Source organism: Oncorhynchus nerka, linkage group LG6 (assembly GCF_034236695.1).
Source record: "Oncorhynchus nerka isolate Pitt River linkage group LG6, Oner_Uvic_2.0, whole genome shotgun sequence".
NCBI lineage: Eukaryota > Metazoa > Chordata > Actinopteri > Salmoniformes > Salmonidae > Oncorhynchus > Oncorhynchus nerka.
Window position 1 is genome coordinate 26419772 of NC_088401.1, and position 25218 is coordinate 26444989.

At 42.9% G+C, this 25218-nt stretch overlaps 1 protein-coding gene across 3 annotated transcripts in view; it reads left to right on the plus strand.

Moving 5' to 3' along the window:
• The first annotated feature begins 2630 nt into the window (after positions 1–2630).
• The window catches only part of LOC115130250 (collagen alpha-1(XVIII) chain-like), an 81419-nt gene continuing 58831 nt past the window's right edge, over positions 2631–25218 (plus strand). For 2 of the 3 annotated variants that reach the window (XM_029661179.2, XM_029661181.2), the window contains exons 1-2: positions 2631–2860; positions 2953–3032. In XM_029661179.2, coding sequence (XP_029517039.1) covers positions 2850–2860; positions 2953–3032 — 91 coding nt within the window. In that variant the 5' untranslated portion in view covers positions 2631–2849. The remainder of the gene's footprint in view (positions 2861–2952; positions 3033–25218) is intronic. The other variant, XM_029661180.2, reaches the window with a different exon arrangement.

The window sequence follows — 25218 nt, forward strand, 5'->3', positions numbered from 1 at the left end:
ACCCGAGATGTGAGGACTTTGTTTCCCATAACTTTTAATGTGAGTGTTAGGCCCTTCATATGAGTTGCTTTGTGATTCACAGCTTGTCAAAAGCATATTTGATATGATCTTTTACAGAGTGGCTGCGGATCAGACTTTTCTGGACCCCTCTTCAGGACCTTTGACTGTCAGGAAGAGGTGTCCAGAAAAGTTGGGCTATCTGTGTCCAGAAAAGTCTGGGCTATCTTTTATTGCCCCTTTATCCCAAAAACAGTTGTTGCTTTTAACATTCATCTCCTGACCTATCACATTACTTTTGATTTTGTTCAGAGTTGGATGAATATCCAAACCAAATAATGATAATTGTCCAGCTGCAGACCTTCCTCTCTTGTTTGATCTGTATTAAACTCTTTTGAACAGCTCTGATGAAGGCCAAGAGGCCAAGAAGCTTGAACGACATTTTTAAAAAGTGATACTAGCAAGAGGGGTGTGTGGCTTTCTCTTTCCTTTGAACAGTATTTCATAAAAGCAGCAACACTGGAGCCGTATTGTGGCATGGGAACCTTCCTGTGTCACTCCTTGTTTTCCAAAAACACCACTTGAAAGGGCGCACGCCTCTGTGATCCCTACCCTTCAGCAGCCTCTTCAGGTAATCCATCCACAAGCGTCCGCAACACTTCCCCAACACTTCTACAACACTACAACAGCACGTCCGCAACACTTCCAAAACACTACCGCAACATGTCCACAACCCATCCACAACACGTCCATAACGCTTCAACAGCACATCCACAACCCCACTTCAACACGCTGTCCCACACTGGCTTCAAAAGAGGTGCCTCGGAAGTTGCTTTTCAACTACCAGGGCCAGACAATGGTAGAGCCGGTTCCCATCTCCCACTAACACCACTCAGACGCTTGTCATTGCCCCCCAGCTGTGTATAACAGTAAGACTAGTTGTGGATAGCCTCCCTTATCAGTGGTTTGGCTTCACATAGCATCACTCATGTCTGTGACTCGTCTGTATCAGTGTGTGTCGTTAATGGGAAGGGAATTTAAGAGTAGTCTTCTTATCGACCCTCCCCACCATAAAAGGCATCTCTCAGACAGACAGAAGGCTCTTGGGGGTCTGGATGCTGGATTCCATTTTTGACTATACACCCAACTATGTCTGAGGTCCAACCAGACGTTGTGGTGGGTGAATCATGGACCGTGTCAAGGTTTTGGAGTGCAGATGTTCTACAGAGATACTGTACATTCATAACAATTGAGTGGGTGAACAGTATCTGTTGATTCAGACTCAACCTTATCTCTATGGTAACTGTTACCAGTCATAATGATGATCGAAGAAGAAGACTATTACAGTGGAGATGCTCTCTTAAAAGCAAAAGGCTTTGTTGATGACACCTTTAGAAATCCCTTATTTGGTCATAGGAAACAGAAGGGTATACAGTAAGTGGCACAACGGTGACAATTGACTGACAATTATTTGATACAAAAATGTATGAAATGTATCTGTGCCTGATGCATATTTTCTCATTTCAAGGCCAGGCAAGAGCCATTTAAAACAGGAAAAAGGTAGGACAGAGAGATCACTCTTTAATCTAGAGAGAGGGAACTTGGTGTGTGCATTCATTTGAATCTGGGATAGGTAGCGATACACAGTCAGGACCAAAATGATAGGCACCCTTGATAAAGACGAGAAAAAAATACTGTGTTATGATACCAAAATTTAGCTATATTCCATGGAAAAAATTGAAAAATATAGTATTTTATACTAATACAATTGCTTAGAGAAAGGCATTTTGTTAACAAATGCATTTTTTTAAATCTCAAAAAGATAGGGGCCAAGATTATTGGCACCCCTGTTTTCAGTATTCAATCACCCTCCCCTTGTCAGGATAACAACACAGATAGTTTTTCTAAAATGCTTTATGAGATTGGAAAACACATTTGGAGGGATCTATGACCATTCCTCCATATAGAATCTTTCCAGATCCTTGATATCCTTCATCTGTGCTTATGGACTGCCCTCTTCAACTCAAACCACAGGTTTTCAATAGGTTTCAAGTCTGAAGACTGAGATGACCATTGCAAAATGTTGATTTTGTGGTCAAGTAACCATTTCTTTGTGGATTTTGATGTGTGCTTGAGGATATTGTCTTGCTGGAATATCCACTTCTGGCCAAGTGTCAGCCTCCTGGCAGAGGCAACCAGGTTTTTGGCTAAAATGTCCAAGTACTTGATAAAAAATAATGATGTTGTTGACCTTAACAAGAGCCCCAGGACCTGTGGAAGCAAAATGATCCTATAACATCAACGATCCACCACCAAATGTTACACAGTCTTCCGTTTTTCGGTGCCCAACCCACCACTGGTGTGCGTGGTCAAAGAGCTCTATCTTCATATCATCTGACCATAGCACCGCCTGGAGTTTGATAAATGACATTGGCACTTGGATTGGAACCAATTTTAGCAAATGTATTAGTAGGAAATAATATCATTTACCCTTTTTTTTGTATACAATATACTGTATCTCAGTATTTGTATTATTCATTTTAGACAGCATTTTTGTCATCTTTATCAAGGCTGTCAATCATTTTGGACCAGACCTCTATGAGGGCAGAGTTGGATAAAGCAGTGGTCCAGGAAGAGCGACTGTGAGGAGTCAGATTTCAGTGTTTGAGGACCGGTTCAGTCTTGGAAGACTAAAGCAGCCTTTGTTTCATTTGCAAATGCGGGCAGTCCAAGTGAGGGGGAGAGCAATATCTTTTTAAGAGGGAGTGAGTGAGGGATAGAGCGGGCTCCAACTCTTACCACTATCACATTGGAACAAGAGGACTTTTGTGTGGACTTTAACAAGATCGAAGATGACTTCACGGTAAATTCGCACATATTTTACGCGCATTGAAAGTGTTTTGAAAAACCGAGAATTGAACTCAGCTAAATTATTCACTTTTTCCCCTCTATCAGCAGCCTCTCCCTGTGGTCCTTTGGAATACATCTCGCCTTGTGGTACTGCCAACTGTCGACTGCATATCAGCTTCTGGACGGTATGTGACGCTCATTATTTTTTCCCCTGCTCTCTCTCATTTGGATGAACTGGTTTAGTATGGTGAGAAAGTATTAAGCACAACTTTCGCAAATATGCATCCATTCATTCATGCATGCATTGCTTAATAGTTAGATGAAATGACAGTCTGTGGGAGTTTAGCTAAAGGATTTTGTGATCATGCACATCCTATTCTAAAATTCCTTGGTGCAATCGCCTTTGCGTGAAGTTCCACTTTTTAAGACGCTGGTGCTGTGCAAGTATTATAGCGTTATGAAAGTGAGTGATGGGTCAGTAAATCGTGTCCTTGTCGGTCTTGTGTTGGGATTTACGAATGTTTTTAACTTGACAATACTTTTTTTGAAATATCAGACTGATGCTTAAAACCTCTTGAGTTCGTTGCGTCTTGTGGGTGTAAATACACAGCGCGTGTCTTTGACAGCATCGACAACCAAGTGTTAAACCAATCAGTCATTATTCTTTGGGTAACGTGTCATTCTAGCAACGCTCGGTCTATCTCATAACTGTATACAGTGCGACACGTTTTTGACGTGGAATCAGAACATGTCCACATACATTTGGAAAGCTGAAGATGTGATGATGTAGCGTATCTCATTTTCTTGTGGCTGGTTTTGTGGCTTGCTGTGCGCTCTATCTACGGTGTCTGCGGAGACTTTTCAATGATCTGTCACCGACGGCTCCGTTGACTAATGGTAAAAAGTAATACAAGATGTGCGCGACTCTGCAGGTATTGACTGTGCTAGCAATGGACACTGAAAGGAATTGCCACAGATCAAGGACGCAGAAAGTAGATGGCTGTCTGGAAGATGGAGAACACAGGCTACCTGCTGTATCAGTAGCCAATCATGTAATTGAGTTGGAGCAGTAGATGGAGTTTTGTATCACTTTGAATACATTTCCGCATATAACCATCCAGTAGACCTCACTGGATGTTAGCTAGATAGTTAAGACATTTTACAGGACAGTTGGGACTGGTTATGGGCCCGGGCCAAAGAAAAAGGATACACTTTCAAGGGGAAGGTGTGTATGTGTTTGTGATTTCGTGTATGTGTCTCCAATGGCACGTCCCTGACTTGGCTTCAACTTAATTTCATTGGGGTTAGCGTTAGCCTATATACGGCCCCGTCTGATAATTTACCTGGGTAGTGAGTGACCGGTAATTACTGTCTCTCCTCGTCAATTCAATGGCACGTAGATTGCCATTTTGACAAGCGCTGGAGATCATATAATCACCACTATGAGATGACCTCACAAAAAGCACCTTTGTTTTCGCTAGCCCCATAAAATAATTACGGGCTGCCAAGTCATTGTAATGTGGCCCCGGGAGCTTAATTGTTGAGCTCATTCCTTCGGAGTTAGAGTCACTTGGCTCTTACAAGAACACAAATCTATATGAGCAAGCTGTCTCTAATTTTCTATGGAAAATAACTCTGAAGTATGATGACTTGTGACTGAGGGGAATGTGGAGCTGGGGGAAAACTGTTGATTCTACAGCCCTGACAGTTTCCTCGACTGTATTTCCTGTCAGCTGTTTGTGGATGTGCCATATTCATAAACTGCTCGAAGATGATTCACTTTTTTGGAGAAAAAGATTATTCAGTGTGTTCTGCTTTTGCCAGCGGAGGCCATTAGGGAGAAATATTTCCAGGCATATGTAGGCTATGCAGTAAATACTCTAAAAAACAAAGCCGTCGCCTAGAAACGTCCCATCATGTATTTGTTGAAATCGAGCTGATATGATTCATTTTGAGGTTTTGTGCTGTGTCCTACCGCTTAGATCAGGGGTGCCAAAATCATTCCATGGAGGGCCTAGTGTCTGTATTTAAAAGATATATATTTGACTAATTAGTGACCCTAATTTATCAATTAAGTACAAGGGAGGAGCGAAAACCCACACACACTCGGCCCTCGGTGGAATGAGTTTGACACATGTGCCTTAGATACTTTTGACCCTTTCTTGTTCCATATTGTCAAGTCGAATCAAGTCAAAATAAATTTGTCACATGCACCAAATATAACGGGTGTAGACTTTACCATGAAATGCTTGCATGAAGAAATATATATATTGTAACAAGAGAGGAATAAAATACACAAGAATGAAACTATGTGTCCTTGTATGCTTTATATCAGTGACAGGGACTAGCCTTAATGGTTTTCTTACCAGCCTAGTCCGGGACAAATACCTGCTTTAAGTATGCCTCAATGTAATGAGCCCTTACACATACCAGGAGGGTTTACTTTATGAGGTATTGTCAAAGATAATTAAGTTGTTTTTCTTTTGGAAACATCATAAAATTAGTTTGTGGGAATTCACTCATGGTGATTTGTTGCTTTTAATGCCTGGTAATGTGGAATTTATCTGCCGGCAGGCACGATGCACCATTCCAGCCTTTGTGTGCTACCCCCTATCTAAATGCATGTTCAAGCGTTTCCAATTCAGATAAAGGTTGAAGACTGCTGCCTCTTAAACGTAAATGTGTTAATAATGTCCTAAGGATCAATTCTGCAATAGACTAACTAGAGTGTCAACATTCACCACTTGAAGGTATTATGTGGAGTCTTTTCAACATTGGAGCAAGGACTGAACATGGTTAGATGCTTAGGCCTACAGCACATGTGGAGACAGTCTACTCGTGTTAATGGTTTATTAGTTAGGGAAGGGGGGTGGAATTTGGAAGCCTTCCACACATGCAGAATATTCCCTTAATGGTGTTCATGGGACTGTTGTAAATGAATATCTGAGACACAGAGACCGGCAAAAGGCCTTCAGCTGTTCTAAAGAGGAGCACAGTGATGCATCTCCAAACAGTAATATAATAATGGAGTTTGGCGGAGGCCTTTATCCAAAGCTTGCGTACTTTTTAAATATGGGTTGTCCTGGGAATCCAACCCACTATCCAGGCATTGCAAGCGCCATGTCTACGAGCTGAGCTACAGAGGACGACAGTGCTGACGTAACTATTATCCTGTGACCTGGTCTGTAATGTAGCCTACATACTTTGTCTAAGAGATAACCGTTGGAGTAGATAACCGTTGGAGTAGATAACCATTGGAGTAGATAACCACTGGAGTAGATAACCGTTGGAGTAGATAACCATTGGAGTAGATAACCACTGGAGTAGATAACCATTGGAGTAGATAACCACTGGAGTAGATAACCACTGGAGTAGATAACCACTGGAGTAGTCGTTGGAGGAAAGAAGTAATCCCATGTGTTTCACTAATGCCCCTAATGATGATGATGGCGATGCGGTGGCGTAATTACACTTGTTATGGTTTTCAGTCGCGGCTCCTGCCCTCAGTTGACCCGGGCCTGACAGTAACGTACTGCATAGGCGAGAGCTGGGAATTATTCAACACTGACATGCTTATGCCACGTGGGGACCACCAACTGAGGGTCTATTTATGGGAACAGCACAGTATGCTTCCTAAAGAAATGTCAACGTCTGTACTGTGTCTCAGGATACTACACTGCACATATCTACTAGACAGATAAGAGGATACTATATATCACTCTGAAGCATGCCTGTGTGTGTGCTTGTGTGTGTGTGCTTGTGTGTGTGTGCTTGTGTGTCTGTCTGAATGCTCTTAATTCTGGACCAGTCCCATGGAGTTTTGAGCCAGAGAGGGGCTTGCATAGTTTGAGTTTCTCCCCCCAGGGCTGCTCCCATGTCCGGCTAACAGAGAGAGAGAGAGAGAGAGAGGGTGGCCTCCTGCCAGGCTGCTGAGTTTAGCTGTAATGAAGGATCACTGAGTGGCAGCTCTGTCTTGGTTGTGGGGGCAGCAGGCTCAGACGTACAGTAGCAGGGCAGACTGCATCACCCCTCACAGTGGCATGGCCAATAATGAATGTCAACAGACTCAACACCTCAGTGAAGAGAACTGCACTGACATGACATGTGTTGCCCTAAAGGGATAGTTGTTCACTGCAAAATCAAAGTTTCATACCTCAAAAGTGGTCCAAAGTGGAGCTGAGTTCCTACTAGCGAGCTTTACATTTTTGGGCTGGGATTATATATTTTATTTGATCACAAGGTCATGCAAAGATACAATCATTGATATTTATGCATAAGAACAGCTTCAACAACAAACACAAATATATATAAACAATGTACAATATTAACAGAAATACAGTAGTTAGATGCTAACAGATGTGTGTTCCAAAATGGCTTAGCATACAAGAAATGGAAAATACAAAAACAGGACAGTCACTTATGGCAGAGCATTAGTATCTAAAATACCACAAATAGATAGTGATATTGTTCTTTTTTACACCATGTGTCCAAATCCCTGCCACCCGCCCTCCCTCTCCATCCACCCTGATGTTCCTCAATGATATTGTGGTTCATGTCATATTTATATAAACTCAGTCCAAAAACGTCCTCTCACTGTCAACTGTGTTTGTTTTCAGCAAAGTGTAAATATTTGTATGAACATAACAAGATTCAGCTACTGAGACATAAACTGAACAAGTTCCACAGACATGTGACTAACAGAAATGGAATATGTCCCTGATCAACGGGGGGGGGGGGTCAAAATCAAAAGTAACAGTCAGTATCTGGTGTGGCCACCAGCTGCATTAAGTACTGCAGTGCATCTCCTCCTCATGGACTGCACCAGATTTGCCAGTTCTTGCTGTGAGATGTTACCCTGGTGGCTGGTGGCATTGTCATGCTGGAGGGTCATGTCAGGATGAGCCTGCAGGAAGGGTACCACATGAGGGAGGAGGATGTCGTTGAGCCTGCATTGACAATAAGCTCAGTCCGATGATGCTGTGACACACCGCCCGAGATCATGACGGACCCTCCACCTCCAAATCGATCCTGCTCCAGAGTACAGGACTCGGTGTAACGCTCATTCCTTCGACGATAAACACGATTCCGACCATCACCCCTGGTGAGACAAAAGACTCGTCAGTGAAGAGCACTTTTTGCAGGTCCTGTCTGTTCCAGCAACGGTGGGTTTGTGCCCATAGGTGACTTTGTTGCCGGTGATGGCTGCTGAAGACCTGCCTTACAACAAGCCTACAAGCCCTCAGTTCAGCCTATTGCAGACAGTCAGAGCACTGATGGAGGGATTGTGCGTTCCTGGTGTAACTCGGGCAGTTGTTGTTGCCATCCTGTACCTGTCCTGTTTAAACCCTTTACAATGAAGATCTGTGAAGTTATTTGGATTTTTACGAATTATCTTTGAAAGACAGGGTCCTGAAAAAGGGACGTTTCTTTTTTTTGCTGAGTTTACGTGTCTCTACACACATGGGTACAAATGTAAACTCCGGTACATAATTAATCCGACACGGGTATCGGTTTCAGCAAAATACTGAAAATGTGCTTTCTTATTTGAGATGAACTAGTCCTTTAAAGCCACCGTTCATTGCTGATGAGACGTGGAGTTGTTGCTGGGCTAGCTCACCATAAATCCATGATTTGTATTAGTGACACTCACGCCCACGTTCCTGTCTAGAAAAAGTAGAGAGGTGATGGTTTTATGTCCTTCCACAGATATGTAATACAAATGGTTTAGGGCCTTGTTTCAGTAAAAGAGACATACAAATGGGGCCCATGCTCCACGTGGAAAGCATTTATTTATGTTATATGTAAAACTCTGCTCCCTCTGTCCCTCCCTGATTGAATAACAGACGTTGGCCGCCGTGGCTGTATTTGACTTGACATGCCAAACTGTTTCTTCTCCTAAACTCTGGAAAATATGAAGCAGAGGAGGACGGAGATGGATATTCATCAAGGAAGTGTGTTGCTCTCATGTCCAAACATGAACCATGGAGACAAAAAAAACTGTGTGGTTCAATTTAGTCCTCTCTCCTCTCCCCAAATGGACCTTGTGCGTGTGAACATGTGTGTGGGAGAAATTAACAGACATGCAGGGGAAGGAGAGGAGAAGGTGGGACCTTTATGTAAGCTAATGTAAGCTAACTCGAGTAATGTTGCTAATACGAGCCGGCCCCTTGCACTTGGCGGAGAGGCTCTCCAGTCCAGTGTCTTCCAGGCAGACTGTTAGCGAAACACTTGGCTTCCCTTGGGTGTCGGGAAAGGGCCCACTGGGTCTGGTCAATGTCTGCTGCACTATGTACTGTAACGCTGACCAGAACCATTCTTAACTCGGCCTCCATTACAAAGGAAAAAAATACTTGTCACACCGTAAGGGTAAACATTCCCCAGTATTCATCAAGTTAAAAGCGCTCTAGCTTTAGTTTTGAGCCAGCGTGCCTATGTATGTTTATAGAATTGTTAGATGTGTATGGATGTGTTTATATAGAAGAAGTTCAAGCACATTCTATTTCTCTAGTTCCTCACTTGATGAGGTAATACTTGTTCTTACTTACCCCCTTAGAAGTCCATACCCACTGGGCACACCGTGTCATTTCAACGTGGATATTTGGGTAATATTTGGTTGAGATGTTGATCAATCCGATCACAACCTATATTTACCCACTCAATAAGACAGCCAAAAGTTAGTTGAATTTCCAATATGTTATCACAATGCTTTCAACCATCTAAAATCACAACCAAATTCCAATGGAAAAACAATGTCTGACTTTTGGTTTAGTTGTCACCCAAATGTTTATCACTGCGCTTTTAAACACTTAAAAGCGCAGCAAGGTTCAAATGGGAATACAATATTTGATTTATTTATACAACAGGTTCAAGTTTTATCACTGTGCTTTATCTAATAGCAGAATCAATTAACCTGGATTGCAGATGAGATTACATTAAAAGTACATGGTGCAAGTGATCAATGCCATACGAGATTCTGCAATGATTATTACAGCAATTGTGAAGATCTCTACAGAGCTGCGACGACCTACTATCTTGGACATGCACGCTTTATATGATTACACGAGAAGAAATGTATAGTTAGTTACAGTAGCCTTGAAATGTGGCCACGTTACATTAGTTTGTATGATAGCCTTAACTTTAGGCTACTTACTGTATTACAAAAGTCATGTTGAATTGTGTTTGGTTGACAACGCAACCAAATATCAACATTCAAAGGAGATATATCTACTGCTTGGATAGTTACATCTAAGCCACTGGCTTAATCCCATTCTTTAACCTTTATTTTTGGGTGAGTTGGAGATGTGAGTCCAACATATCATTTGTTAACTTGTCGACAAGTTAATAGGCTATATTGTATTTCAAAAGTGATATTTCATTTTATTTGGTTGTCAACGCAACCAAATATCAACATTTGGAGGAGATTCATCTTCTGCTTGGATAGTTCCAATCAAACGTTAATGCACTTTAAATAAAGTTTATGATGATTGTAAATAACACAATACAACCACACATGTGGATACAATACATTTAAAAATCATATGCAAAAGTTTAGAAACCTATTTCCATGGTGGTCCTCTTGTGAACAAAATACTTTACATTATTCATCAATGAACAAGAAATTAAGATGCAAAACGAATGGAGTTGAGGCTGTTTGGAAAAGTCAGTATGGCTTGAGCAGATGGCGCATCAATGGTACAGTACAGCCATGGAGAAATGTTGTCTGTCAGACAAGGGCCTGTTACTTTGTCCGACGTTCCCAGTTCCTCCATAGTAGCCCCTCCTCCATAGTAGCCCCTCCTCCATAGGTGGCTGATCCTCCATTGATGGGCAGATGCATTGGCTGCAGTAAAGCGCCAGAAAATCAACCACACATCAGCAGTGGTCAGGAACAGTCCCTCTGCCTCTCTGACATCTCAGACACCGCAGTCTCCACCTTCCAACCGGCAGGTGAAACAAAAAAGCCGGAGATGCCTGCTGCATTGCTTAGATGCAAACATTAGCCATCCAGCTAGCTAGCCATGGCAAACAAACAGATTTAACATCAAAGTCCTGTAACTTTTTTTTTTTAACTAGGCAAGTCAGTTAAGAATAAATTCTTATATTCAATGACAGCCTATGAACAGTGGGTTAACTGCCTTGTTCAGTGGCAGAACAACTGATTTTCACCTTGTCAGTTCAGGGATTTGATCTTGCAACCTTTCAGTTACTAGTCCAACACTCTAAACGCTAGGCTACCTGCCACCCCAAACGTTGACATTGAAGACCACAATATATACGTGATAAATTGTTTTAAACAAAAAAAAACACTTAAAATGTTTCATTTGATTTGATTTAGTCCTATTCTTTAACTTACATTTTTGGTGAAGATGGAGACGTGAATCCAACAATTATCAATTATTAATTTGTAGACAAACTGGAATTTAAACCAGACTAAGTCAGTGGCACATGAAACTGTCAAAGCAGAAGATACATCTCCTTCAAATGTTGACATTTGGTTGCGTTGACAACCAAACACAATTCAACATCACTAAATATCATGACATTTTCAATCAACCAGAGCTTGAAACCCTAGGCCTATTGTATTGTCTATTTTTCTATTTTCAGTTGAATTCTGTGTTGAATTGAAACCATATCTGTTGATGACTTCACAAATGCTATATAGGCCTAAATAGCATCATTGATGATGTACAGTGGGGAGAGCAAGTATTTGATACACTGCCGATTTTGCAGGTTTTCCTACTTACAAAGCATGTAGAGGACTGTCATTTTTTTAATCATAGCTACACTTCAACTGTGAGAGACAGAATCTAAAACAAAAATCCAGAAAATCAAATTGTAATTAATTTGTATTTTATTGCATGAAATAAGTATTTGATACATCAGAAAAGCAGAACTTAATATTTGGTACAGAAACCTTTGTTGGCAATTACAGAGATCATACGTTTCCTGTAGTTCTAGACCAGGTTTGCACACACTGCAGCAGGGATTTTGGCCCACTTCTCCATACAGACCTTCTCCAGATCCTTCAGGTTTCGGGGCTGTCGCTGGGCAATACGGACTTTCAGCTCCCTCCAAAGATTTTCTATTGGGTTCAGGTCTGGAGACTGGCTAGGCCACTCCAGGACCTTGAGATGCTTCTTATGGAGCCACTCCTTAGTTGCCCTGGCTGTGTGTTTCGGGTCGTTGCCATGCTGGAAGACCCAGCCACGACCCATCTTCAATGCTCTTACTGAGGGAAGGAGGTTGTTGGCCAAGATCTCGCGATACATGGCCCCATCCATCCTCCCCTCAATACGGTGCAGTCGTCCTGTCCCCTTTGCAGAAAAGCATCCCCAAAGAATGAGGTTTCCACCTCCATGCTTCACAGTTGGGATGGTGTTCTTGGGGTTGTACTCATCCTTCTTCTTCCTCCAAACACAGTGAGTGGTGTTTAGACCAAAAAGCTCTATTTTTGTCTCATCAGACCACATGACCTTCTCCCATTCCTCCTCTGGATCATCCAGATGGTCATTGGCAAACTTCAGACGGGCCTGGACATGCGCTGGCTTGAGCAGGGGGACCTTGCGTGCGCTGCAGTATTTTAATCCGTGACGGCGTAATGTGTTACTAATGGTTTTCTTTGAGACTGTGGTCCCAGCTCTCTTCAGGTCATTGACCAGGTCCTGCCGTGTAGTTCTGGGCTGATCCCTCACCTTCCTCATGATCATTGATGCCCCACGAGGTGAGATCTTGCATGGAGCCCCAGACCGAGGGTGATTGACCGTCATCTTGAACTTCTTCCATTTTCTAATAATTGCGCCAACAGTTGTTTCCTTCTCACCAAGCTGCTTGCCTATTGTCCTGTAGCCCATCTCAGCCTTGTGCAGGTCTACAATTTTAGCCCTGATGTCCTTACACAGCTCTCTGGTCTTGGCCATTGTGGAGAGGTTGGAGTCTGTTTGATTGAGTGTGTGGACAGGTGTCTTTTATACAGGTAATGAGTTCAAACAGGTGCAGTTAGTACAGGTAATGAGTGGAGAACAGGGGGGCTTCTTAAAGAAAAAGTGACAGGTCTGTGAGAGCCGGAATTCTTACTGGTTGGTAGGTGATCAAATACTTATGTCATTCAATAACATGCAAATGAATTACTTAAAGATCATACAAGGTGATTTTCTGGATTTTTGTTCTAGATTCCGTCTCTCACAGTTGAAGTGTACCTATGATAAAAATTGCAGACCTCAACATGCTTTGTAATTAGGAAAACCTGCAAAGTCGTTAGTGTGTCAAATGCTTGTTCTCCCCACTGTATGAGAGGTAAAGTATGGTCACATTGCATTTGCTCTGTTTAACCTACCCTTGGAATGACTTCGATAGCAACAGTGAATCTATTTAGTTTGGAGATCTAAGTGGAGATCTCTCAACAATTATTCTCACAATAGCACATTGGTAATAATCACTGAAAAAGCGTAGATAAGCAAGGCTGGGCTTGATTAAAACCCTGGATGGGAGAGCAATGGGTAGCTGTAGATAAATCACTTCTCCCGTAGGAGGTGCTGCCCAGCCTATTGTTTTTTTTCTGACAGTGGATATAACGTTGAATATATTCCATTGTTTTAAAGGTACAAATTCAACATATTTTATACAAGTTGTGTCTATGTTGACATTTGGTTACCAAAATGTTATAATCCTGTGGTTGAAATTTCACCCTCAAAACAACAGTTTATGATTGATTGATGATCCAATGAAATGTATTTTCTACGTAGATTCTATGTCACAACAACGTTGACAAATTGCATTGACACAACATTGATTCAACCAGTTTGTGTCAAGTGGGTGTGTCATGAGACAGCATACTCAAACCAAGACCCCCTTATAGATTGATGTGTTAACACAGGAGAGGTTCAAGCACCTTCTATTTCACCAGTTGCTTACTTCATGATGTAAGAATAGCATATATTCGAGTATACATTTCCCCTTAGAAGTGACCCTAAGAAGTCCATATTATTATATCATAAGACAGCATCCACTACTAAATCCACAACATTTGTTATGCAGATGACACTGTTCTCCATTCAAGTAGAAGCAGTTGGACTTTTGAAAAATCTCAAATAGCTATTAACATCATTAACGACCGAATCTGTCCGACTTGAAGCTTGTTCTGAATTCCTCTCAATCAAAAGGCATGTTTTTTTCCAATACTAAACACTCTGAAAACCATGTAATGACTACCTTGGAAGCACATTCTATAGAGCAAGTCAAAACGTACAAATATCTGGGAGTTTGGCTGGAAGAGAAGTTGAGCTTCATCACCCATGTAGAGAACCTTGTCTGGAAACTCAAGCTGCGTATTGGGTTTTCTTACCTGCACAACATTTGTTTTTCCTTTGCCGCCAGAAAATAGTTGTACTTTTCTATCTGTGTGACTATGGTGACTATGTGCAAGCCTCAAGCTCTACACTGAAGGCTCTTGACTCTGTGTATCATGCAGCCCTTGGTTTTATCACTAATCAGAGACGTGCTGTCGGATGGACATCAATAGCAACCGGTCAAGCTCAAACACTGGTACATTCTTATTTGTAAGGCCATTTTAGTAAAACTGCCATCTTAATGTTCAAAATGAAAAAGCATACAAGCTCAGATCTTAATGTTGTTTTATGCTTACAGTTCTGAAAATTATAACCGAGCATTACTCAGCCCCCTGGTCTTGCAATTCCCTCCAAGCCAACCTAAAACTCCTTGACCTGGTGTCCCTGGAGGGGTTCAAAGGGCAAATAGATGAACATGTTGTTGAGACATAGTTTTTTCTAGTTGTCAGCCGATGTCACTAGTTTGCGTGTCCTCAATCTCTCTCTGGCTCAGGCCCCACCTGTTTCAAGATGTCCACTATCATCCCCGTGGCCAAGAAAGGGAAAGAAACTGAACTGAATGATTATTGACCAGTAGCACTTATACTTCCATCATCATGAAGTGCTTTGAGAGGCTAGTCAAAGACCACATCACCTCTTCCCTCCCTGTAACACTCGACCTTCTCCAATTCGCCTACCGCCCTGACAGATCCATGGACGACGCAATCATTATTGCACTGCACACTGCCTTTACCCACCTTGACAAAAGGAATGCGTATGGGAGGATGCCGTTCATCGACTACAGCTCGGCCTTCAATACCATAAAGCTCACGGCCCTGGGACTTTACTCTTTCCTATGCTACTGGGTCCTGGACTTCCCCCAGGTGGTGAAGGTAGGCAAAATTACCTCCTCTACACTGATCCTCAACACGGGGGCCCCACAAGGGTGCGTCCTCAGTCCCCTCCTGTACTCCCTGTATACACACGACTGCGTGACCTCACACAGTTCCATCTCCATCATCAAGGTCGCTGATGACAGTAGTAGGCCTGACTACCAACAATGACAAGACGGCCTACAGAGAGGACGTAGGCACGATGACGGCGTGATGCCAGTTAAACAACCTCAACGTCAACAAAACAAGGGAGCTGATTGTGGACTTCAGGAGGAACCAGGTTGGGCACGCCCCCATCCTCTTCAATGGGGATGCTGTGGAGAGGGTAAAAAACATCAAGTTCCTCGGCGTACACAACTCAGAGGAGCTGAAATGGTTAAACCACACAGACAATGTGATAAAGAAGGCACGACAGCGACTATTCAATCTCAGGAGGCTGAAGAAATGTAGCCTGTCCCCGAGGTCCCTCACAGTGTTCTACAGGATTACCATCGAGAGCATACTGTCAGGCTGCATCACAGCCTGGTACTGCAACTCTACTGCCGCTGACCACAAGGGTCTACAGAGCGTGGTACTCTCAGTCGAACGCACCATTGGGTTCACACTGCCTGCCCTCCAGGACACCTACAACATCAGATCATCAAGGACCTCAGCAACCCAAGCCACGGTCTGTTCTCACCACTTCCATCACTCAGACATGGGCAGTATAGGAGCATCATGACAAAAACAGACATACTGGCCAATAGCTTCTTGCCCCAGACCAGCAGTCTGCTGAATACCCACCACTAGGCAGCTAGCTACCTGCTCACCCTGTCCCCCTACTGCTACCTGGACTTCCTTTGATTTTATTTGACTAACCAAGACCCATTGTACATGCAGTTGTCAGAAGTGTGTGTTCCACATGGCCAAACATGTTCCTACTGTTCTCAATGTGAATATCATAAACATGGACTTGAGGGAAAATGAGTAACAATTAGCAATTAGCATGTGTTGGATGAAGTGATGACCCCTATGACACAATGAAACCAGGAAGCGAGGAAAAACAGGAAAGGGATTGGGTCCAGCAATAGTTCCATCCATGCATTGCCCTCATCATGACGTGATCCAGCCGTTAGATCAACAAACACACTCACCTCGTATGTTTTTTGTTCCATTAATGTAGCCACTAAGTAGCCGGTCCCAGCTCTGTTTGTTTTGTGGGTTGTTCCACCAATTCATTGCCTTTTGAGAAAGTATAATTGGGTCAAAAACACTTTATTTCACCTAATTTAACATTCTGTCATAAAGAGAACACGTTTTACTTTTTAAAAAAAACATGTTTTCCCATCTCAAGAGTTAAATAAAAAGCGTACGATAGTAAGTGCCTATTAAATGCCAAGTAAAGTAACAGGGTTGACGACTTCATCTTAAATCAGCCATAAATCCCCATGTCACAGGGGGAATGGAGGCCTGTTGTGTGCAACAGGGAATGACAATTGAATGCAAGCTTCACCCCCCCCAAATAATTGTTAAAACATTTATAGCCTGTCTATCTATAGGTAACAGGGTTGACGTGTTATTCTAGCCTGTCTATCTATAGGTAACAGGGTTGACGTGTTATTCTAGCCTGTCTATCTATAGGTAACAGGGTTGACGTGTTATTCTAGCCTGTCTATCTATAGGTAACAGGGTTGACATGTTATTCTAGCCTGTCTATCTATAGGTAACAGGGTTGACGTGTTATTCTAGCCTGTCTATCTATAGGTAACAGGGTTGACGTGTTATTCTAGCCTGTCTATCTATAGGTAACAGGGTTGACGTGTTATTCTAGCCTGTCTATCTATAGGTAACAGGGTTGACGTGTTATTCTAGCCTGTCTATCTATAGGTAACAGGGTTGACGTGTTATGCTTGACCCGCTTAGTTTTCCATCACAAAACACAAGAAAATTGTAAAAAGGAGTACAACCAGCTCACCTGCTTTTACCCTATGATTTGACTTTTAGATGTTCAATATTTCTTAGAAAAATATATTTAAAAAGGAATAGTTTCACCATATTACAATGAGAATTCAGTTCACGTAACAGTGTTATTAACCTTAAAATGAGGGCCAGACATAAATAATCACTAATCACGTGAAATAAATAATAATCTTGAGAAATCCTTTTGTAAAAGCAACAAAATAACTAGGGCTTTTGATGATGGTGAGAAATATTGGGGTTAAGTTGGTAAAAACTGCCTTGATGTCACTGAGGGTGCACGGAGGGAAATGTCAAAATGCAGAATTTTGGCACTTCTTTATTAATATAAAATATCTGATTTATTGAATTATTCATGTGGTTTATATTAAGGGACACTTCATTTAATATAACAGGCTTTTAAAATTCCATATTGGTACCAAATTTCCAACGACCCTTGTTTTGCCAATTCTTATGGTCGAATATCGCGTGGCAATGACCATAAGAGCTGGGAAAGACAGCACACCAGGGTAGCCACTAAGTGCACATTGTTGACAGCCATAAAGAATGGGTCCATTTTACTGTGGTGACTGGTGTTGATATTAAACTCCTTTCCCCATTTCCCTTATCTTTTCATTAATCTCTCATTAATTCTCCTATCGTTGCATTAATCAGCCTGTTGAAATCAAAGCTTTGTTCATCAAAGAGACTAGTGCTTGGCTGGCCCATTTTCAAACACTTTGATGTGCCTAAAGATAGTTTTTTCTCTCTTTAATTTTGAGGTCTTGAGTAAAATGCATCAGGCCATTGCCATCTCCCACTCTCCTTCTCTCCCTCTCCCTCTCTCTCCCTCTCCCTCTCCCTCTCCCTCTCCCTCTCCTCTCTCTCTCTCTCTCTCTCTCTCTCTCTCTCTCTCTCTCTCTCTCCCTCCCTCTCTCCCTCTCTCCCTCTCCCTCTCCCCCTCTCCCTTTCTCAAGCCAGTATTTATTTATGTAACCTTTGTTTCCCCCAGGAAATCCCCTTTGGGTTTGAGCCTCTTTTCCAAAAAGAGACCTGAATGCTGCCTGAAACTAGGAAAGGAAATAAAATTTTCCTACATTAGCTCACCTTCTACAGGGGTTAGAAATGCATCAAATCCATACGTTAATAGAACATGAAACCTGTATGAAATATTAGGGTTTTTCTAGGAGCGCCCATGCAATGTCCTGACGCTATGCGACAGACAAAGCGGCCTGATGGGATTTTTATCCTGTCCTGGAAAGTCACTGTCAGAGTGGAAAGATATAGAGAAAAACAAGCAGGTATCTGTTTATAGGAGATCAGAGGGAGAGAGTGGCTTTCTTCTCATCCCACAGTGACGGTTCTGAGCCCTGAGAAGCCTTTAGAAGTACAGGCAGCAGGCATCCTGTTGATTGAAGTCAGTTGAGTACTGCTGTGTGTTGCTGTGTTTGTTCTCTCTCTCACTGAAGGTGATGAGACTAGAGAGGGGGCTCGCTAATGACAGAGCAGCCATCTGCAGCCAACAGATTTATGAAGTTTCTTTGGTGCTTGAGTGTTTTCTCTTCTGTCTGGAAAAGTGTCAGCTTGTCTTTTGAAGCGGGGGTGGTGCATCCTTCAGCCTTTGATTGCTGCTTGCCTGATTAGTGACTCAGCCTCGGTTGTTGCTGTTTTAGAATCTTTCCTCATCAACTTTAAATTATTTTTGTGAGAATTCGCAGGCGAGTAGGTAAACCACCACTACCGTCAGTATTATTAGCCAACATTAAAAACTGTAGTATCTTATGTTTCACAGAGACGTGGCTGAACGACGACATGGATAATATAGAATTGGCTGAGTTTTCCGTGCATTGGCAGGACAGAGAAAATATGTCTGGTAAGATAAGGGGCAAGGTGGGTGTCTACTTGTCAATAACTGCTACTGTGTGATGTCTAAAGTTTCGAGGTGATGCTCATCTGAGATAGAATACCTCATGATAAGCTGAAGACCACACTATAAACCAAGAGTTTTCTTATCTATATTATTTGTAGCCTTCAATTTACCACCAAAAACATGATGCTGGCACTAAGACCACACTCAACGAGCTGTATAAGGCCATATGCAAGCAAGAAAATGCTCATCCAGAAGCGGTGCTCCTAGTGGCCGGGGACTTTAATGCAGGCAAACTTAAATCCGTTTTACCTAATTTCTACCAGCATGTTACATGTGCAACCAGAGGAAAAAAAACTCGACCACCTTTACTCCACACACAGAGACACATACAAAGCTTTCCCTCACCCTCCATTTGGCAAATCTGACCATAATTATATTCTCCTGATTCCTGCTAAAAAATAAAGCAGGAAGTACCAGTGATTCGCTCAATACGGAAGTGGTCAGATGATGCGGATGCTACGCTACAGGACTGTTTTGCTTGCACAGACTGAAATATGTTCCGGGATTCATACGATGGCATTGAGGAGTATACCACCTCAGTCACCTGCTTCATCAATAAGTGCATCGACGACGTCATCCCCACAGTGACCGTACGTACATATCCCAACCAGAAGCCATGGGTTACAGGCAACATCCGCAAACTATTACAGACTACTATTATAGACTACAGTGATGCAAGCCTACCAGACAAGCTACATGCCTTTTATGCACACTTCGAGACAAGCAACACTGAAGCATATATGAGAGCACCAGCTGTTCCAGATGACTGTGTGATCAGGCTCTCTGTAGCCGTTATGAGCAAGATCTTTAAACAGGTAAACATTCAAGGCCAGACAGATTACCAGGACGTGTACTGAAAGTATGGGTGGACAAACTGGCAAGTGTCTTCATTGACATTTTCAACCTCTCCCTGACCGAGTCTGTAATATGTTTCAAACAGACCACCATAGTCCCTGTGCCCAAGAAAGCGAAGGTAACTAAATTATGTGAGTGCTAAATGATTACCGCCCCATAGCACTCACAACGGTAGCCATGAAGTGCTGTAAAAGGCTGGTCATGGCTCACATCAACACCATCATGCCGGAAACCCTAGACCCACTCCAATTTGCATACCGCCCCAACAGATCCACAGATGACACAATCTCAATCGCACTCCACATTGCCCTTTCCCACCTGGACAACCTTTGTGAGAACACCTTTGTGAGAATGCTGTTCATTGACTACAGCTCAGTGTTCAACACCATAGTGCCCACAAAGCACATCACTAAGCTAAGGACCCTGGGACTAAACACCTCCCTTTGCAACTGGATCCTAGACTTCCTGACGGGTCACCCCCAGGTGGTAAGGATAGGCAACAACACATCTGCCACGCTGATCCTCAACACTGGGGCTCTCAGGGGTGCATGCTTAGTCCCCTCCTGTACTCCCTGTTCACCAACGACTGCGTTGCCAAGCACGACTCCAACACTATCTTTAAGTTTGCTGACAACCCAACAGTGGTAGGCCTGATCACTGACAACGATGAGACAGCCTATAGGGAGGAGGTCAGTGACAACAACCTCTCCCTCAATGTGAGCAAGACAAAGGAGCTGATCGTGGACTATAGGAAAAGGAGGGCTGAACAGGCCCCCATTAACATTGACAGGGCTGTAGTGGAGCGGGTTGAGATTTTCAAGATCCTTGGTGTCCACATTACCAACAAACTATCATGGTCCAAACACACCAAGACAGTTGTGAAGAGGGCACAACAACACCTTTTCCCCCTCAGCAGACTGAAAAGATTTGGCATGGGTCCCCAGATCCTCAAAAGGTTCTACAGCTGCACCATCGAGAGCATCCTGACCGGTTCCATCATCGCTTGGCATGGCAACTGCTCTGCATCTGACCGTAAGGTGCTACAGAGGGTAGTGCGTATCCCAAGCCTCCTGCCATACAGGACCTATATAGTAGGCGGTGTCAGAGGAAGGCCCAAAAAATTGTCAAAGACTCGAGTAACCCAAGTCATAGACGGTTCTCTCTGCTGTCGCACAGCAAGCGGTACCGGAGCGCCAAGTATAGGTCCAAGACGCTGCTTAACAGCTTCTACCCCCAAGCCATAAGACTGCTGAACAATTAATCAAATGGTCACTCGGATTATTTACATTTTCATTGAACACTGCTTCTACTCGCTGTTTATTATCTATGCATAGTCACTTTACCCCCACACATTGACTCGGTACCGGTAACCTCTGTATATAACCTCGTTATTGTTATGTCATTTTCTTGTGTTCCTTTTTTGATTCAAATGTTTTACTTTAGTTTATTTAGTAAATATTTTCTAAACTCAATTTCTTGAACTGCATTGTTGGTTAAGGGCCAGTAAATAAGCATTTCACATTAAGGTCTACACCTGTTGTATTCGGGCACATGTGACAAATACAATTGTATTTGATTTATACTGTGGTCTCTGTGTTGTGGTTAAGAGTGTAGTCATTGACCATCTGTGCCTTCCAGCGTGGTTATTGAACATCCTTTGCTTTGTCAGCAGCAAATCCAAACACATGTCACACTCTCAGAGATTCAACATTCCATGGATGTCATATGTGTTGGTCTAAGGCTGTTTTCATGAGGCATGGGTGGAGGGTTAGGCTGCAACTTCTGCAAGGATGCTGTCAGCCTAACTTGTTAATGGAAGATAGAGGGGGGTAGAGGAAGAGATTGTCTCTCTATTTCTCTTTCTCTGAATCGATCCTGATGAATTTCCAGGCGGACTAGATCCTGGGGCTTTCTCAGGGGGGGTCTCTACTCTCAACAGCTGGACTGCAGCTGCTTTGTTTTTGATATGCGACATAGTACCGTCAACGCACTTGCCCAAACCCCACCACAAATGTGATCAGCAGCCTCCCACTAATAAACCTGACCTCTTCCTGCCAACCTTAACCCTACGGGTGTGTATGAAGTCATCACTCTCTCTCTCCAACCCCCGTTTCTTCATTCGTTTAGCCTGTTTATTTGATTCCTCTCCACCCTCTCACAGAGATGACTTAAGCAGTTAAAGTGTGACTAAACGGCCTTGTTTTCCAGCTTCTTGATTAAACAGAAAGGTTCTTCTGTTCTTCTTTCTGTTTAATCAAGAAGCTGGAAAACAAGGCAGTTGGGGGGGAAAAAAACAAAAAAAACTCAACAATGCCCTTCTCTTGATTGGGATCTAATTACAAACCAGCAAATCAGTTTCTCGCCTCGGTTTGTGGCGACGAGGCCTTTAACACTCGCTAATGTAGCATGGTTACTGCCCATCCAAAACAGTGCCCCTCCTTAAACAGTGATTATGATTGTGTTGCATGTATATAACACAGTCTGCCCACCTTTCCAAAGGCATAATAACATGGTCTCAAGAGAGGCTAAGAGCCCTATAGACTCATTATTACTATTCCTCATCCATCCAGTAGCAGCACAGCACAGACAATCCCCATTCATAGACATAATATTAGAACACGGCTCAATAGGGACCTATTCTGGAGGACCCACAGCGAGTTCTTCAGCCTATTATAAACACACCTCCATTGGTGTGTGTGTCTGTGTGTTTTTTCCCCATGTGTGTGCACGTGATTGGCTACGAAACTACCTCTACCTCTCAGAAGAAGTTCCAGCTGTTTCCACCCAATTTACGCCTTTAGAGCCGTGGGTTAACTGTTGCGGTCAGTCAAACGCATAAATGCAAACTCACCTTTGGGTTTTAAGGCTTCCCCTGAAGTACAGTACAGTATATGATGTGTCCTACAGGAGATCGAGCTGTATGTTATGCTCCTTAATTATGGTCTGCCAATAGGAATAGTCATTCTATGCCTACGGGTCTGCCATATAATGTTATGGGGATTGTCAGAAAAGTGCTATTACTGTGTCTCACAGGACTGTTCAAAAAAAACTTTTACAATGTTTGGAAGGATAAATATGAACCTAAATTACTTTCTTGACTGTGCTGTCCTTGTCAAGCTAGAATGGCGCAGCGGTCTAAGGCACTGCATCTCAGTACTAGAGGTGTCACTACAGTCCCTGGTTCAAATCCAGGATCTATCACATCCGGTTGTGATTGGGAGTTCCACAGGGCGGTGTACAATTGGCCCAGCGTCGTCCGGGATAGGCAGTCATTGTAAATAGGAAATTGTTTTTTTAACTGACTTGCCCTGTTAAATAAAGGATTACATGCTTAATTATAATAATTAAATAGACGTAGCAATGACAGGACTGTCTTAGTGTCTTGGTTGATTATTGTATAATTCAGTGCTCATTATGACTTACTGTACATTCCAATCTTGACCCATATCCCCATCCCTCAATTCTTTGCCTTGCGTTAACCATCTGTGGTCTTGACTAAGTGCTCTTTCTACGTCATCTCTCAGTCTGAGGCAATCCTCCATTACTTTGAATGGAAATGAAGCGTGTTTTTGGAGTGCGATGTCATGGATGTTACACACTTCACTGCATGGCCAACTGTCCTTCTTCCCTCCCTAGTCAAGATGGTAAGGATCCAGAAGTATTAGGCTCCAGATAAGAATCTGAAGACAAGCAGATACTAGTGGTTGTTGAGATATAAAGTGTTTTCTTTAACTATTTTGGATGCCACACCACCACACCCTTCTGGGTCACCTCCAGAACACTAGACTCTAACCAGGTTCTTCAGTTGTACAAATGACAGAAGCCTAAAGTGTACCTTCCCATGAGCCTCGTCTGAACAATGCTGTCCTTAGTCTATCACAGCAGAGTAAAGCTCTTAAACCTTTGATCGACTCCAGTCCTCACACCAGACTTGAAACATACTTCCCTTTCCAAGGCCCACCAACCTGAGAGTGAAGGTTGATCCCAAATTGGTCCATGCTGCTGACTTAAACCGCACTGCAACCTTCCTTTAACCATGCCCCTGAAAAATCCCCAAGTCAGCAGGCTTACTGTAACAGCTGAGTCAGACATGGAAACCAAGTGAAGCCTGCTGTTGTTTTAATGGGAAACACAATGCAGGGGAAGTATACCTGGCAAACCGTGCTTTAAAAGGCTCCGGGTGGCAAAACCCTGTGTATGAAATAGCAATTTCCTCTCCCTCCACTCACAGTTCTTGAGATATCATCGGCTGTGAAATCGCTCCATTGTTGGTGTATTGAGCGTAACTTTGTGAAGTGGGCCGTCACGGTAGGAGTTCGAGTTTTGGGCATAGAGCGTATGTATTGACACAGTATAATGTGTGTATGGAGAGTATAATGTTGAACTCTTTTCAGCCAATCTGTTTTGAATGAGCACAATAACTGTGGGTTTTGGAAGCGGTGTTCGGGACCAAGGGTTTACCCTAACGTTAGCGGTTAGAGCAGAGACATATGGGTCAGAGGAGCCACTTGGCAAGAATGGTAGGCGGTTGAAGGGATTCTAGTCATCCCCTGCTGCTTTGTGGATAACCATAAACAAACCTATAATCCAGTGTCACATGTCTTGGAAGATCCTGTGGTCATGCGTTGGTTTTGGTGATACAGAGGGAGAAGGAATGCGAGGAGGGGGTGCTTGATGTCATGGCAACGAACCAATCTTACAGTACCACCCATTCAACTAATTGCAGGGAGAAATCCTGATTGTTTGTGACGATGGACATGTCTTGGGGAGCCCTTCTACATAGTGAGGCACGTTTTAGCTGACAGGCCTTTTGTAGAGTGATGCATACCACGGTTAAATGGCCAGTCAATGAGCTGGACTTACAGAAAGAAGAAATACCTCTTTATTGCCTAAGACTAGCTAGTCAGTTGAAATGTCTGTAAGATGGCCACACCTGTCTAAATAGAACTGTTTAGACAGTATTTTATGCAGGAAGTTTATTTTTCACAATAAACTGCGGCCGTGGTCCTTGGGTTCACTTTAGTTTATAGTCAGACTCATTCACACAAACAATACACAAATATGCTTTGTTTGTTCTGAATGGATCTGCTTGTTGTTAACGTTTCTTAGCATTTAATTGTTCCCATGCCAACTGGATATTCTCAGATATTCTCTTTAACATCCTCAGGCAGTGGATCATCCTTTCTTCCTCTGCTTCTCTCCCAGGGTCATGTATTCAATGGCTGGCCAACTGCTTTTAATTTCCCCAACACTCCCCTTCTCTCTGTTTGTTTTGACTTGTGCAAAGAAAAGTTCTGAAGGCTTCGGGGCCTTCTTTTGAATTTTCCGTCAGAGGATGCAATCTATGTAGTCCACTACTTGGTGTGTAACAGTGGAGTGTGAAGGGGAAGTGGGAATGGGGTATTATTGCGGTCGCATCCTTTTAGTTCGGTCT